General features: G+C 54.5%; 1 protein-coding gene across 1 annotated transcript in view; it reads left to right on the top strand.

Annotated features, from left to right (window-relative positions):
• DDB1 (damage specific DNA binding protein 1) overlaps positions 1-14,186 on the top strand; it is a 15,106-nt gene extending 920 nt beyond the window's left edge. Inside the window, exons 2-27 of the mRNA XM_026045636.1 lie at positions 443-591; positions 774-890; positions 1,990-2,211; positions 3,920-4,034; positions 4,142-4,239; positions 5,310-5,468; positions 5,733-5,816; positions 5,998-6,114; positions 6,441-6,543; positions 6,716-6,791; positions 6,876-6,984; positions 7,147-7,325; positions 7,423-7,586; positions 7,672-7,779; positions 8,161-8,368; positions 8,867-8,962; positions 9,235-9,346; positions 9,947-10,070; positions 10,388-10,552; positions 10,941-11,035; positions 11,188-11,358; positions 11,599-11,708; positions 11,927-12,096; positions 12,542-12,644; positions 13,131-13,254; positions 13,452-14,186. Coding sequence (XP_025901421.1) covers positions 443-591; positions 774-890; positions 1,990-2,211; positions 3,920-4,034; positions 4,142-4,239; positions 5,310-5,468; positions 5,733-5,816; positions 5,998-6,114; positions 6,441-6,543; positions 6,716-6,791; positions 6,876-6,984; positions 7,147-7,325; positions 7,423-7,586; positions 7,672-7,779; positions 8,161-8,368; positions 8,867-8,962; positions 9,235-9,346; positions 9,947-10,070; positions 10,388-10,552; positions 10,941-11,035; positions 11,188-11,358; positions 11,599-11,708; positions 11,927-12,096; positions 12,542-12,644; positions 13,131-13,254; positions 13,452-13,535 — 3,362 coding nt within the window. The 3' untranslated portion in view covers positions 13,536-14,186. The remainder of the gene's footprint in view (positions 1-442; positions 592-773; positions 891-1,989; positions 2,212-3,919; positions 4,035-4,141; positions 4,240-5,309; positions 5,469-5,732; positions 5,817-5,997; positions 6,115-6,440; positions 6,544-6,715; positions 6,792-6,875; positions 6,985-7,146; positions 7,326-7,422; positions 7,587-7,671; positions 7,780-8,160; positions 8,369-8,866; positions 8,963-9,234; positions 9,347-9,946; positions 10,071-10,387; positions 10,553-10,940; positions 11,036-11,187; positions 11,359-11,598; positions 11,709-11,926; positions 12,097-12,541; positions 12,645-13,130; positions 13,255-13,451) is intronic.
• Positions 14,187-15,949: the final 1,763 nt, after the last annotated feature.

The raw sequence follows: 15,949 nt of genomic DNA, 5'->3' as shown, positions 1-15,949 counted from the left end.
GGCCGCTGTGGGGCAGGCGGCCGGTGTCCCGAGGAGCCGCTGTGGGGCAGGCGGCCGGTGTCCCCGGCTGCTGTGGGGCAGGCGGCCGGTGTCCCGAGGGACCGCTGTGGGGCAGGCGGCCGGTGTGCCCGGTCGCTGTGGGGCAGGCGGCCGGTGTCCCGAGGGGCCGCTGTGGGGCAGGCGGCCGGTGTCCCGAGGGGCCACTGTGGGGCAGGTGGCCGGTGTCCCGAGGGGCCGCTGTGGGGCAGGCGGCCGGTGTCCCCGGCCGCTGTGGGGCAGGCGGCCGGTGTCCCGGGCCGCTGTGGGGCTCGGGGCGCATCCCGGCGGTGCCCGGGGGGCCGGCAGCCCCGGTGGGAGCGCGGGGAACGCTGCCCGGCCCCGCAGAGCGGCCGCCGCTTCCCCCCCGTGACGGGCCCGGTGACTCGTGCGCCGCGCTCCTCAGGGCACTTCACGTCCGCCGAGGATCTCAACCTGCTCATCGCCAAGAACACGCGCCTGGAGATCTACGTGGTGACGGCCGAGGGGCTGCGGCCCGTCAAGGAGGTCGGCATGTACGGCAAGACGGCCGTCATGGAGCTCTTCCGCCCCAAGGTGAGCGCGGCGGGACGGAGCCGGTGGCGGGACGGAGCCGGTGGCGGGATGGAGCCAGTGGCGGGACGGAGCCGGTGGCGGGATGGAGCCGGCGGGACGGAGCCGGTGGCGGGACGGAGCCGGCGGGACGGAGCCGCTGCCCGCGGAGCCCTCCCGAGCACGCGGCCGCTCTGCTCCCCCAGGGCGAGAGCAAGGACCTGCTGTTCATCCTCACGGCCAAGTACAACGCCTGCATCCTGGAGTACAAGCAGAACGGGGACAGCATCGACATCATCACGCGCGCCCACGGCAACGTGCAGGTGAGGGCGGCCGCCGAGCGCTGCACGGCTCGGGGCCCGTCCTGGAGGCTGCTCTTGCTCTGCTGTGGTCGCTGGCAGGTCGATAGATGACAGGATTTAGGGTGATTTTTTCCCCCTTCAGCTATTTCTGATACGCTTCCCTGCTGCTGTTGCTATTTCTAGAGGGTTTTGCCTCCAGTGAGTCAATCTGGGCACAGGTACAAGGGTGTTCTTGGAGCAGCCTGTGGAACAATGTGCTTGCTTTAATGTCYGCCTTCGGTGAAGAGAATTAGTGCTCAAAATGCAGCATAGGGGAGAATTTTCCCAGTAAAAATGCCTCCTGTTGCAGCGYGGGACAGATTTCCACGTGCTGCACACCAGAGTGCTACAGTTCCTTTTACCATCGTGATCGGACAACATAATAATTGTAGCTGTTCTTTATTGTTCTGTTTTATTCAGGTTAAAATTTTGCCTTTTGGGCAGGCGAGAAACTTGTGTGCCTCTATGGCTTTCTGTTAGTCTTTAGCTACGTGTTTTCCCTCGGCTGCCAAGCAAAAATATCTCCCATCTGTTTTCCAATGCCGAACTTCCGTTCACTTCCTGTTGGTGGAACTGAGCACGGGGTGACGGGCCAGCCGGTGTAGGTGGGCATGTCCTGCCGCTAACAAGTTTTAGGGAAAAACACTTAATCTTCCTGTGCCGTGGCCCCGGGTTGTGACACGTGGAGATGCTGGTATCGGTCCCCGTCGTGTGAAGCTGAGGGCTCTGCGGGGGCTGATCACAGCACTCGGTTTCTGAATAATGTTTTTTGGTCGTAGATATAAAAACACTTCACAGGAGTGGGGAATATTGCTGTCCCTCAGCGACAGGAAAGCTGGGGCCCCGGTCAGCGGTGTGACTGACCCGAGGACATTCAGTGGGGTTAAGAAGCCCAGGAAGAAGCCCCAAACCCCCTTTGGTTGGCCAGACTGCTTTAAAGCCTGTTGTGTGGTGTGCAGGGAGCCCTTCTTGAGCTAAGGGGTAGTGACTCCTGTATGTGTGTTGTTCTTGGGTCCTGTGGGGGAATCCCTTTTTTACCTTGGTTGCTTTTTCTCTCTCCCGTCTCCGTGGCTGCGCTCAGGATCGGATCGGCCGCCCCTCGGAGACAGGGATCATCGGCATCATTGACCCCGAGTGCCGGATGATCGGCCTGCGCCTCTACGATGGCCTCTTCAAGGTCATCCCCCTGGATCGGGAGAACAAGGAGCTAAAGGCTTTTAACATCCGCCTGGAAGAGCTCCAGGTCATCGACGTGAAGTTTCTCTACGGTTGTCAAGCCCCGACCATCTGCTTCGTCTACCAGGTACCCTGCCCTTGCGTGGTGACTCGAGCAGAGGTGCTGACCACTGCGGGACTCGCGTGCAGCAGCGTCACGCTCTCCGAAGGCCCTCTGGAAGGACGGGAGCAGTCRGTGCCACGGAGCCTGTGCAAAGTAGAGTTGTGGGCCAGTGGAGTCTGCCGCAAACGCGTTTTATAGCTGAGCTGCTGTTGCCCAGCAGGGAAACTGAGGAAACCGAGAGAGGTCTGGGCAAATTCTTAAATTTGGTGTCGGTTTGGAYGGGAGTGCCAGGTTTCCACTCAGTCCTCAAGAGCAGTGTCCACAGGGAACTTTGTTRGGCAGTCAGTCAGTGAAATGGGGAATAATCTCAAGGGATCTGACTTATTTTTCGTATTGCAGATTAATATGTTAATGGCTTGTTTGTTATAAAGAGGCATTATAAGTATAAAGGGTAAAATTAATGTTTTTTTTCTGTGTTAACAGACTGTTCGTGCAATTATGCCCTAGCAAGAGCGAGATGCAAGTTCTGTCTGACTCATTAGGACTTGCCTGTGTGTGCAGGGAGGGGAAAGTGTCCAAGCTTTTACTTTATGTCTAATTCTTTTTCAGTTTATTAATTGCAAGCATAGGATTTGGGCTCAGTGGGGAGTGTTGTAATTTGAGGAAGATACCACAAATATGAACAAGTTCATTTAAAAAAAAAAAAGAAAAAAAGCAAGTAGTGCTGTTGTGTGGAGTAACGAGGTGCAGAAGTGCCCAAGTTGCATTAATTACTCCTTGGCCCTTCTAAAGCTGCATTTCAGCTTGAAAGCAGACCACATATGCTCCCTTTTTTGCTAATTCCTCTTCTCTTTACTGCCTGTGTATCTAAGTCTTCTCTTTTATTCCACATTCTCCTTCCATGCTAATTRCTAATGTCCTTTGCTGAGTGTGAACTGGGAGGCACTCGCATTCCCTGTGAGTGTTTGTTTATAAAACTGGAAGCTACAAGCAGGAAGAAGAGGAAAAAACGTTTTACTTCTGTAGATTTGATCTGGCACGTGGTGAGACGTAACAAATACGAAGATGAAAGGCACTTTCTGAATACTTYTGCAAGCAACACGACCAGGGAGACGTAGTTCCCTGTGCCTTAGAGCCTGTGTTAGCTCATTACACGTGAGCTAGGCCAGTGGGTTCCAATCCAAGCTTTCTCTGAGCTTTGGACAACTCTCTGCATCCTTGGTTTTTTTCCCGACATGGATTCCSAACTGTGTTTGCATAGACAGCCTCTCCTCCACCCCTGGCTCGTTTCACTGAAATCCCTGTGGAATTGTTGCCTCCGAGACCTCTGTATCCTCTCAGGTTAGGTTGAAGTTGCCCACAGGGGTAGGAATTCCTGGAATGGCAGGGCAGCCTGGGGCTTATTCAGCAAGCAGATTATGTTTCCTCAGGAAACTCAGGCCAAAAAGCCCGAGGAGAATCCAGTTGAGGGCTCGGTTGCTCTGCAGTAGAGCTGAATTCCGGAGCTCCTTGCTGGTGCTGCTGRTGTTATACTGTGTCACACCGTGGCACTCATACCTGCATTTGTAGAGAGTCACGTGCTGGATAAATTTGTGTCCCAGAAAATCAACTGTGGGTATAAGGAAACCCCACGGAAATGATTTCGGGTGCTCTTTGGTATACACACCTGTGTGGAGGTGTGGGAAACCTCTGCACGTRCCTGTTGCACTGTCACCTATGGCTTCTCTTTCAGGACCCGCAGGGGCGCCACGTGAAGACGTACGAGGTGTCCCTGCGCGAGAAGGAGTTCAACAAAGGCCCCTGGAAGCAGGAAAACGTAGAGGCTGAAGCCTCCATGGTCATTGCAGGTCGGTCCTTCCTTGTGCATCCTCCCTCCTGTTGTCCCTTGGAGGGGTAGTGTGGCAGCCTGGTTGCAGGGCTTCTCTGAGGAGACTTTCTCCTTTCCCCTGCACAGTGCCAGAGCCTTTTGGAGGAGCAATCATTATCGGCCAGGAGTCCATCACCTACCACAATGGAGACAAATACCTAGCGATAGCACCACCCATCATCAAGGTGAGTGAGTGCAGGTCTCTAGAAACATGTCCTCTGTAATTTGGGGGGGAATTACGGGTATATGTGATCTTTGTCTTGGTGGCAGTACGTGCTTGCACTGCAGTGTGTGGCTGGGCCTGTGCCTTGCTCTTTGTGGAGGGTTTGGAGATACCGCAGTGAAGCCAAAATCTTGGTTGGACCTCAGAGAAAGGGATTAATTAGGAGGAATGAGTAATTTGGGTATTAGTCCAGGTCAGAGTAGGGTTGCAGTTCAGGCTGTGAAAGGTAAGTGCAAAAAAAAGTCCTAGAGAGTTTGTGATAGAACTTGAGCCCGTGTCTTTTGTCCGATGGATGGGCCGCATGTCAGCGGCAGAGGAAGCACAAGTGGCACTGCCAAGGAACTGAGGACCTGAAGGAGCACCTGAGCTGTGAGCAAAAGAGCCTTTTAAGCCAGAAATGGTGATTGTCTAGAAAAGAACTGTAGAGGCTGGATAAAGAAATACCAATACTGTGTGCTCAGGCTGCTACTGGGGCACTGTGCTGGGGAGTTTTAGATGGGGACAGACAGAACAAGTTCTCTGTGCTTTACTGACGTGCACATGGGGGCCTTGGCCTGCAAACAGCGTGCTGGCACTTCTGTGCTTGAAGCTAATGGAGCGTTTGCGTGCAATAAAGATCTGCAGGATCAGGGTTTCTGAGCCGAAACCAAATATGTTGACGGGAGGCAAGGCAGCGTCCACAACGCAGAACAAAACTTTTGTAGAGGTTGTGTCTGGAAAAGAAGCAGGTCTGGAGCTCTGTAGGTCCCAGGCAGCGTTCATGCTGTTTATTTGTGGAAAACCCACATTAATGAGGCGATTTGACCACAGATTCTGGGTGTGTTCACTGATATTGTTTACTGAGGGAAGAATCCAGCCATCTCCTTCAGAGCAAAAAGGCTGCTTGAGACTACGGTGCCGGTGTACACGCAGTGGGCTCCCATGGATGTGGTTTTCCCTTCTCTGTGTGTGTCTGGAGGTAGTCCTTGTTAGGAACCCATCAAAGCAACCACAGTCATGCACCTAACACCTTCTTCCCTCCTCGGAGCRCAGCAAAGTACCATTGTGTGCCACAACCGTGTGGATCCCAACGGGTCCCGGTACCTGCTGGGGGACATGGAGGGGCGTCTCTTCATGCTGCTGCTGGAGAAGGAGGAGCAGATGGATGGAACTGTCACTCTGAAGGACCTGCGCGTGGAGCTGCTCGGCGAGGTACCGCTCTTCCTCTCGCTGCCGTGCCCCGCGTGCTGGGCATGCTCCACAAACCTGGAGCGCTCCACAGTGGCATCTCTCTTGGAGCCCGAGGATGGGATAATGTTGCGGTCTGGGTGCCTGTCACRTGTCTGAGCTCTGAAGTTTCGCTTGGGCTGAGGAAATCTTTATTTGGGCTTTATTTGGGTTYAGAAATGGTGTTTGGGAGGCATGGCAGGTTCCTTTTCATGCTAGCTGCTTCACGTGCATCTTCTCCCTTCCCAGACATCTATTGCGGAGTGTTTGACCTACCTGGACAACGGTGTTGTGTTTGTTGGCTCTCGGCTTGGGGATTCCCAGCTTGTGAAGGTGAGTGGTAGCCTCCTCCTGGCTTCGTTGCATGTTCAGTCAGGATTTTGTGCATCTTTTCTTTCATCTGGGCTCAGAATGGTGTGCTTGGATGGGGAGAAACTTTCCTTTCTGTCCCTCTCTCCTTGTYTGCATGATTTCCCTTTCTTCTTGGAAACCTGTGAATTATGCTTATTCGTAGCTCAAYGTGGACAGCAATGAACAGGGCTCCTATGTAGTGGCCATGGAGACCTTCACCAACCTTGGTCCCATCGTCGACATGTGCGTAGTAGACCTGGAAAGACAAGGCCAAGGGCAGGTAATGTGGGTTCTGCCTTGCGTTTTCCAGTGTCGGGGAGGTCTGGGCAGCCAGGAATATGGAGTAGGGTGTCTGTGGAAGGAAGAAGATATGATCCATTCATCAGAGAAGCTAAAAGTCTTACCCAGATGCAGGGAAGGCTTTGAGGCCTTCCACTGAAGAGTAGTGTGGGTGGAAAGGCTGCTTTCTGGAGACCCTGCTTCACAAGGAGGGGTTTGTCCTCCTGGGAATGGGGAAGGATCAGTAGATGGGGGCCCCTTCGCTGCAAGGAGCAGTGAGAAAGCTGCCCAGCTRTGGTTGGTAAAGAGCATCTGCTTCTCCTCCAGCTGGTCACGTGCTCGGGTGCCTTTAAAGAGGGTTCCCTGCGGATCATCCGGAACGGCATTGGGATTCACGAGCATGCCAGCATTGATTTGCCGGGAATTAAAGGTAAAGGCTATTCTGCCATTGCAGTGCTGTCAAATGCCACCTGCAGCCTGACGGGGCACAGTGGGGTGTTGTCTTTGGGGCAGATTGAGGTTGGGCTCTGAGGYGGGGGACTTGCCACCCCACAGCTTTTTGTTTGCTCCCCACGAGCAACCTTGACTCGTTGTTGTTGCAGGCCTGTGGCCCCTGAGGTCAGACTCGCATCGTGAGACCGACAACACGTTGGTGCTGTCCTTTGTCGGTCAGACCAGGTAAGAGGGGCTTAACACTGAGCTAGACTCGGGGCTGGACGTTTGAGTGCTGTTATAGAACAATAACGACCCCTTCCCTTTCAGGGTTCTTATGTTAAACGGAGAGGAAGTGGAAGAGACAGAGCTGACAGGGTTTGTGGATGACCAGCAGACTTTCTTTTGTGGCAACGTAGCCCATCAGCAATTGATCCAGGTAATGTGCTGGAGGAGCAGGGAGAGACATCTCTCCTGTGGTGATTCCCTAGCCCTTCTTGTCTGTGGGTGCAACGTAGGTCTGGGGCAGGGTCTGCAATCCTTCCCTGTCCGAAGGTGGTTTTGGAAAACCTTTGAGCAAAGGTGTGTTCTCTCTTTCCAGATCACCTCTGCCTCTGTGAGACTGGTCAGTCAGGAGCCCAAAGCCCTGGTGAGTGAGTGGAAAGAACCCAATGGGAAGAACATCAGTGTGGCTTCCTGCAATAGTAACCAGGTGGTGGTGGCTGTGGGACGAGCCCTCTATTACCTGGAGATTAGACCCCAGGAGCTTAGGCAGATCAGGTGGGTATGAGCCTCTCCTCCTGGCCTGAGGAGTCGAAGCYTCTGCTGTCTCTCTTTGGGCTCCARACTGATATCYMTGCTTCCTCCCTYCTGGCAGCTGCACAGAAATGGAGCATGAGGTTGCCTGCTTGGACATCACGCCCCTGGGGGACAGTAATGGCATGTCCCCGCTGTGCGCGATCGGGCTCTGGACTGATATCTCCGCCCGCATCCTAAAGCTGCCTTCATTTGAGCTGCTGCACAAAGAGATGCTGGGAGGAGGTAGGGCTCTCCTGGCGCTGCCCGGTGGTGGTGACCTGATTCAGCCGTGAGTGACATCAGCCTTCTCTTCCGCTGCTCCYTGCAGAAATCATCCCTCGTTCCATCCTGATGACGACCTTCGAGAGCAGCCATTACCTTCTGTGCGCCCTGGGCGATGGGGCGCTCTTCTACTTCGGCCTGAGCCTTGAGACAGGTGACCAGTGGGCTCCACACCAAGTGGGCTCTTGGGGAAGGTGGCTGGACCCCTGCCTTCTTACTTCCTTGGGTGTTCTTTTTTCTTCCTTCTGGAAATCTTTTTTTTTCCCCATGAGTTCAGGAAAAACCTTCTCTCTCACCCTAATGGGATTGTGCTCAGATGGGGCTGGGTGCAGGCACAGTGATGTGGTGGATCCTCTCTCCAGGGCACCCAGTGGAGAAAGGAGCTGTCCTGCAGTGGGGTTGATGCTTACATGTAGTTCTTGGGTGCCCTTTGCTCACTCATTTCCTCAGGCTTTTATGTCGCAGCCGTGTTCTGTTCTGCCACCCCGAAAGCCCTGTTGGGGTGGCTCCCAATGCTGGTGTTTCTTCCCTGCAGGTTTGCTGAGTGACCGGAAGAAGGTGACCCTTGGGACGCAGCCCACTGTCCTGAGGACTTTCCGCTCTTTGTCCACGACCAATGTGTTTGCCTGCTCCGACCGCCCCACCGTCATCTACAGCAGCAACCACAAGCTGGTCTTCTCCAATGTCAACCTTAAGGAAGTGAACTACATGTGTCCCCTCAACTCGGATGGGTATCCTGACAGGTGAGCGTGCCCTTTGCCTCTTACGGCCTGCCTGGGGGAGATGTGAGCTGCCCCAAGCCCAGCGAAGGGCCAGATGGACAGTGATGGACACTGTTACCTGCTCAGTCCAGTAGACCCATTTTGTCATGTTCAGCAGTGCAGTACACCCAACACTGGCCCTCACCTGTGCGAAATGGGAGGGAAAGCCTTCGTCATCATGCTTAGAGAATAAAGTGATCCAAGCCCTAGATTCTCCTGGGGTACTGATCAGTGCTTTTTTTCTACTTGGTGGGTCTCCCTTGAGAAGACACTTGCACACATTCCTGTCCTTTAAACATCTCTTCTTCCCTGTGCACTGGTAAAGCTCAAAGCTGTGCTATTCCTGTCACCCTGTTTCCACCCTTCACAACATGTGACGGGGATCCTGGACTCTGTGGTTTGGGGAAGTGAAAGAGGGAGATTCTTGTTTGTGCCACCTACTTCACAGGCCATGTTGCTCATCGTTTYCCTCCCGTACAGCCTGGCATTGGCCAATAACAGCACCCTGACGATTGGCACCATTGATGAGATCCAGAAGCTGCATATCCGCACGGTTCCCCTCTATGAATCGCCCAGGTGAGCGGCAGGAGGGAGGCTGGCTTGTAGGCCCATGCCGTGGTGCACGGGAAGGGGTTGGAGGGAGCCTTCCCAAGGGACTGGGCCAAGCTGTGCAGTCAGCATTCCTGTTGTGGGCTCAGAACACTGACTGCATTTGCCACCACATCCCAGAGGACAGTCTGGGGAAGTGAGTGGCTTTTTCCCTATTATCCTCTAAGCCTCTGTGCTCTCTCTGGACTGGCTTCCCCTGGCTCTTGGTTCTCCTCACGCAGCTCCATTCTGCCTTGCAGGAAGATCTGCTACCAAGAGGTATCCCAGTGCTTTGGTGTGCTCTCAAGTCGTATTGAGGTGCAGGATGCCAGTGGGGGTACCACTGCGCTCAGACCCAGTGCCAGCACACAGGTGAGAAGGAGCTGCTGGATTACACCTGCTCTCTGCCCTCTGGTAGCATCTCCTCAAGCCCAACGATGATGCAGATTTTCTTTGGCAATCTTCTCTTCCAAAGCTCTGAGTRCATGCTCTCCCTGTGGCAAGCTAGGAAGAGTTAGGGTGGTAAGATCTCCCTGTGCTGCTCTCTGGCAGGTTCAGCGTTCTTGCTGTTCTCTGATCACCTTTTCTTTCTTTGGGTGCTGCTCCTCCAGTCTCCAGCACTGGCTCTTCTTCAGGCTCGAGTTGTTTCCTTCTCCTAGGCACAAGTCGCCTTCAAGCAGCAGCTGTGTAGAAGCCTTCACACAGTGTAAACCCTTCTGCTCGTGCTGCTGTCCAGCAGCTCTACATCATATGAACCAAAGGGCTGGATTTGGTACCTCTTCCTTCAGAGTGCTCTGCTCTGTGTCCTGTATCTCTGCTGGTGCAGGGAGTGTGTCCCCTTACTCAGGCTCAGCGAGCTCCTCGCATCATCTTCTGTTCATCATTGCGTTCCCCTGTTGGCTCTGTCTGTGTGGAGCCGTGTGTGGACATGCTAACTGGGGTGAGGATGTGACTAATCTCTCTGTGTCCTAGGCACTATCCAGCAGTGTGAGCACCAGCAAGCTGTTCTCCAGCAGCACAGCCCCCCACGAGACATCCTTTGGAGAGGAGGTGGAGGTGCACAACCTGCTCATTATAGATCAGCACACCTTTGAAGGTACCAGCTTCAAATGCTGCCTGCACCCTTGTCTGGTTTTCTCCAGAGCAAACCCATTAGCTTGTGGCTGACACCCGTGGTCTTAGATAGCTCCTTCAGTCAAAGCAGTTTTCCTGAAGGAACAGCAGCCTTAGGGCTGAGGAAAGGCATGGGTTTAAAGCACAGAGGTGTTTTGTCTGTTGGCATAAGGTGTATGTGGGGTGGAGCAGCTTGGATGTGTTTTTGAGCTTTGAGCTGTCCTTGGGCAGGCTGCTTTRCCTGTGTATGGAGGTGCTGCCTGCTGGGCCTCAGTTGTTTCTCCCTTTCTCCCTTTACAGTGCTTCATGCCCACCAGTTTCTGCAAAATGAATACGCACTGAGCCTGGTGTCCTGCAAGCTCGGCAAGGATCCAAATACCTACTTCATTGTGGGCACTGCCATGGTGTATCCGGAGGAGGCAGAGCCCAAGCAGGGACGCATCGTTGTCTTCCACTATTCTGATGGTAAGGGCAAGGCCCTCTCACAACTAAGCTGAGCTCCTCAGTCCTAAGAGAGCTCCCGAATCTTAGTAGCAGGCTGGGATGGTTTTTTTTCCCTGAGGGTTCTGYTGTCAGCTGCCCATGGACCAGGTTGACAGTAGCTTTCATGTTACTGGTCCCATTGTAATGTTCCTGTTTTTTTTTCCCCATCTCCCAGAGAAGTCCAGGAATCCTTCCCAAGAATTGGATTCTGGAATTTGCTTTCTGGCCCTGTACCCATATCATTGCTGCATAACTTGCCTGCAGATCCTTTAAGAAATGTTTTTTTGGAGAGCATTTTGTCTGAGAATTGTCAGACTTCTGCCTCTGGGAGTACAGGGCAAATTACGAGAGTCTCCTGGTTTCCTTTCAGGGAAGCTGCAGAGCTTGGCAGAGAAGGAGGTGAAAGGAGCTGTATATTCCATGGTGGAGTTCAACGGGAAGCTCTTGGCCAGCATCAACAGCACGGTAGGGCTCTTGTACAATCCTGAAGTGCCTTAGCAGCAGGTATGCAGAGCTGGAGACCGTTGCAGCCATGAGAACATGAGCAGGGTCCCCRATCGTGTCGYGGAGCGTGTTCTGGCTGGTGTGTTYGCTCAGAGCCATGTTCCTCGCTTCAGGTGCGCCTCTACGAGTGGACAGCTGAGAAGGAGCTGCGCACGGAGTGCAACCATTACAATAACATCATGGCACTTTACCTGAAGACTAAGGGAGACTTCATCCTTGTAGGAGATCTCATGCGCTCTGTCCTGCTCCTTGCTTACAAGCCCATGGAAGGAAACTTTGAGGAGGTACCAGTGCTTTTAGCATAGCTTGGGTTGAAAGGGGGCTGGGAGCCTGCACTGGCTGCTTCAAGAGGCTCTGGGCATGGGAAACAGTGATTAAGATGATAAAATAAGGTAACTTGCCTGCRATAACACTGCAGTTGTTAGAATGGTTCTGGGCATGTTGGGTGAGATGGGGATGCTGCCTACCTGGGCAGGGCTTTCTCTGCATGCTGACCCTGCYTGGTACTTCGTGTCCCCTTTCAGATCGCCCGGGACTTCAATCCAAACTGGATGAGTGCTGTTGAGATCTTGGACGATGACAACTTCTTGGGAGCAGAGAATGCCTTTAACCTGTTTGTGTGCCAGAAGGACAGGTGAGCTGGCTGTAAGGGGGATGCGGCAGCGTGCGATAGAAGGGACGGGGTGATGGTGCCTGCTGGTCTCGACATCGTGTTTGCAGAAGGGTGTATGTCAGGTAGGTGGCAGGAAATGTAGGAAGAAGCATGCTTGGCTGTGAGGAGCAAYGGGATGGGAGGTAGGGAGCTTGCCTTCATTCCTGGCACAGACTTGAGGAGGATGCTCTGGCTTTCAGTGCTGCCACAACGGATGAGGAGCGCCAGCACCTGCAAGAGGTGGGGCTGTCCCATCTGGGAGAGTTTGTCAATGTTTTCTGCCATGGATCTCTGGTCATGCAGAACCTGGGTGAGACATCTACGCCGACCCAGGGCTCGGTTCTCTTCGGCACAGTCAATGGCATGATTGGTAAGGATAAGGGGGCCTCAGCCCTAGTGGGAGGGTAACGGGTCCCCATCCCTGCTGCTGGGACCTGGGCTGGCGATGCCTTCTGTCTCCCTTCTTCTCTTCTCCACTCTAGTAACTCTGAGCCATAGGCCTTTCTGGAGAGCACGCTGTGGGCTCCCAGAGAAGGAATTGCCCAGCAGCCCTGCCTCTGCCGCAGCTGCCCTTCTGTGTGCAGAAACACTTCTTATTCTTGCTCCCCTTGAAAACCTAATTTGCTTTCTTGGAGAACCTCCAGGAACTGAAACTGCTCAGCCCTTTGCTGAAGCCTCTTTCCTCTCCTAGCCCTCTTGGGCACCAGCTTCTCCCGCAGCTCCCAGCTCAGCAGTCTGTGGGGAACTGCAGCCACGTGGCTCTAGGGTTCCCCGGGATGAGCCCTGACCCCTTGACACCCTTGTGCCCTTTGCAGGACTGGTGACCTCGCTGTCGGAAAGCTGGTACAACCTACTGCTGGAYATGCAGAACAGGCTCAATAAAGTCATCAAGAGCGTTGGCAAGATCGAGCACTCTTTATATCCTTCTGTGAATCAGCTGAGCCAGGGGCCGAGCTGGGGAGGCAGAGGTTTCTCTCTGCTCTGCTGGGGACATGCTGGGGTAAAGGGACATGAGCTGGAGGGGGCAGTGCCAGGTTTGCTGCACAGCCTGGGCTTTGTGCTTGTGCTTGGGGGAAGGTGCCCGTCACAGGTGGACTTACCAGGGTTGAGGGTAAAGCTGGCTTTGGGGAACTGCAGCTCTTGGGGTGCCACAGTCGCAGGAGCTGATTGTGCTCATGACCGTTTATACATGCAGTGAGATAAACTTCCCAAGACTTTCCTGGGTCTCTGAAGTTCCCAAGACTTTCCTGGGTCTCTGAAGTTCCCAAGACTTTCCTGCGTCTCTCCTCTGATAAAATGAAGCACAGACTGTCTTTCATGGGCAGCTACTGCGTATGCCCAGTGGGGCTTTGCAGACGTAGTCTGAGGCCGGTGTTAATGCGTTTAGCTCCTTGACTCTGGCACCTGGAGATCCTTTCACACTGAACGCAAGACGGAACCGGCCACAGGCTTCATTGATGGCGACTTGATTGAAAGTTTCTTGGACATCAGCAGGCCCAAGATGCAGGAGGTGGTGGCAAACCTGCAGGTGAGATGAGTAGGGGCTGAGGGTTGAGCTGAAGGGCTTGAGCCCTTCCAAGGTAGCAGCAGAGAACCTGCTCAGAAATCCTGGCTCCAGTGCATCCCCAAACATGTGTCCTATCCCGAGGTGACACTTTGGGAGTGTCCCTCTCCTGCTGCACCTCCTGCTCTTGTCATATTTTGACGCCTTTTCTCCTGTTGCAGATCGATGATGGCAGCGGCATGAAGAGGGAGGCCACTGTAGATGACCTGATAAAGATTGTGGAGGAGCTGACCCGCATCCATTAGCCGGATTCGGGATCGTTCCCTGGCACCTTCCTCCATGTAGACCAAGGGAGACTTTTTTTTTTTCCGGCCTGCAGCTGGGAGACCCCTGGCCAGCTACACTACCACTGGAGGCGGCRGTCCTTGCCCAAGGGGAAGCGGGGGAAGGAGTCTCTGGATGGGAGTCAACTTGTTAGAGATTCGGGGGGTGTCGCTGAGCGGGCACCGGGTCACTGCCTGCTGGGATTCGTGCGTCCTGCGGACCTCAGCTGCTGACCCACAACTGGTCTTCGCTCGTTGCTCTTGGGTAGCTGGTAGCGCTTGGCTGATGGGGTGCCCTTGCCTGGATTCACTCTTCACTGTTGTCTTTAGTTCTGTTTTGATTTTTTTTTTCTCTGTTTCGTTTTGATTCCCTGATTTGTTGTGTTTTTCGGAAGTGGAAGCAAAGCTGCCTGTGTGGTGCAGGTGAGGGCTGGAAGGAGTCATCTCTGGGGCTGGTAAGAAGTGTGGGGCAGAGGAGGAGGATGCCTCTCCGCCTGGGTTACAAAGCCGAGAGGGCAGAGCGTGCTTCCCTCTCCCTGCAGGCGCTGTGCCTCGCTCAGGGAGGGAAGCTCTGGCAAGCAAAATCAGTTGTTGGCTTCTGAGTTTTACCAAATAAAGTAGTCCACGAGGAGAGCTCTGTGTCTTGGCGTTCTGCTCCTCGGTTCGTCTGCAGGTGGGACGTTTGTTCAGYGCGCTGCCGGGGGGCAGCCGTGTCCCTGAGCTGCTCGAGGGAGCTCTCCTTCCCAAGCCAGGGTTACCCGCAGGAATTTCTGCTCTTGAAACGTTTCTGCCACTTTGCTCTGTGTGGGAGTGATTTGGGAACTGTAGATCTGATAGCACCTGATGGATGCATCAGAGGGCAGCACGTGTTTTTTCCTTTTTTTTTTTTTTATGGCTTTTCTTTGACTTGAAACTTTGAGTTTTGCCTCTTGGTGCTGCCCAGTGCAGATGGATTTGGCAGCAGTGCTGCTGAGCCTCCCTGGGAAGGTGAGGAGGGGAGTTTGCGTTTCAGAGCACAGAATCCAGAGGAATCTTGGACTGCACGTGCCCCCTTTGGAAGATTCACCTCTTTGCCGGCTCTTTCTTCCTTATAGCCCTCTCCGAGGCAGCGTTTCTCAGCAGCTGGTGGGAACAGCTTTCCTGTGGCCTTTGCACCAAGGTAGGAGAGGAGGAGATGACCCAGCAGTGCTCGCGTGCTTCCCAAACTCACGCTAACTAGGAAATACACGTCCTGTTCTCTCTTTTACAGGGAATATTTGCAAACAGCTCTCCCACTGCCTAGAGAGCCACAGTCAGGTCTCCTCTGTGTGCCAGGGGTTTAATACTTCCTCTTGAAGACAAGGTTATCACAGAAGAGATTTTTRAAGGGAGTTTCTGGCCATTTGCAGAGCTAGCAGTCTGTTCCCAGAGCCCTCGCAGGCTGCTGCGATGCTGTGTGGCCGCCCTGCCCAGGGGTTAGTACAGGACGGGACAGGATCCCTGTGTTTCCCAAGGGCCCGGAGGGCAGCTCAGCAGGCCCCTGTCCGGTGGGCAGGGTATAAATAGCCCTGGAGCTGGGAACCACAGGAATGGCAAGATCGGGTCGGTCTCCGGCTCCGTTCAGTCTGGTGTCCCGGCGAGAACTGAAGGGATGGGAGCCAGAACCCCCTGCCCTACCTCAGCCCCGGTCCTTCCCGCAGTTTCCTTTCAAGCCCCAGGCCCACTCCAGCTTTTAGTGTGTGTTCCTCTATGCCTGGGAGGCCAGGGCTCCGCAACGGGGCCCTTCGCTCTCCTCTCGCGGCCGCGTCTGTCCCCTCTCGTGGCTGCACGTTGCTGCTGGTCTCGCGGTGCAGCCATGAACTGGATGGAGCTGCGCCGATGAGGGGAAGCCTTGCCCTCCACTTCTCTGCCTCCTCTAGTGCTGGCAGGGAAGGGAGATCGCATCCCTCTCGCTGTTTCCCAGGGGAAGGTAGGACATGGAGTCCGTGTCGCTGCAGGCTCGCAGGGCCTAACTATCAGGCAAGCCCCGGTTTCTGCGAGGAATTTGTATAGAGAGGGCTATATTTGGACATGTCTCTGCCCGGAGAGCCGGTGTTTGGGCTTAGAAATGGACTGTGACCGTTTGCAACAAGCCTGCGTTTTGTGCTCGTGCTCGCTGCAAGCAGACAGGCTTCCTTTGGCTCCCACCTTCCGGGAGCAGCGCGCTCCCTCAGCCTCCTGCGGGATGTGGTCCTTCTCCCCAGCCTTTGCCAGGAGGATCCCAGAGAGCCAGAAGAGCCCTTTGGAGAGAAGAGCATTGGGGGCCACCTTGGAGGTGGACAGAGGTGCAGAGCTGCGCCGGGGCTGCAGGCAGCCGCTGCCTGCCCCGTCTCCCCGCGCTCGGATGCGAGCGAGCGGCGCCGGCCCTTTGCTCCCTC

This window comes from Nothoprocta perdicaria, unplaced genomic scaffold, assembly GCF_003342845.1.
Source record: "Nothoprocta perdicaria isolate Ctin4 unplaced genomic scaffold, notPer1 scaffold_405, whole genome shotgun sequence".
In the NCBI taxonomy this organism is placed as follows: domain Eukaryota; kingdom Metazoa; phylum Chordata; class Aves; order Tinamiformes; family Tinamidae; genus Nothoprocta; species Nothoprocta perdicaria.
This window is presented reverse-complemented; position numbering and strand designations above follow the sequence as displayed.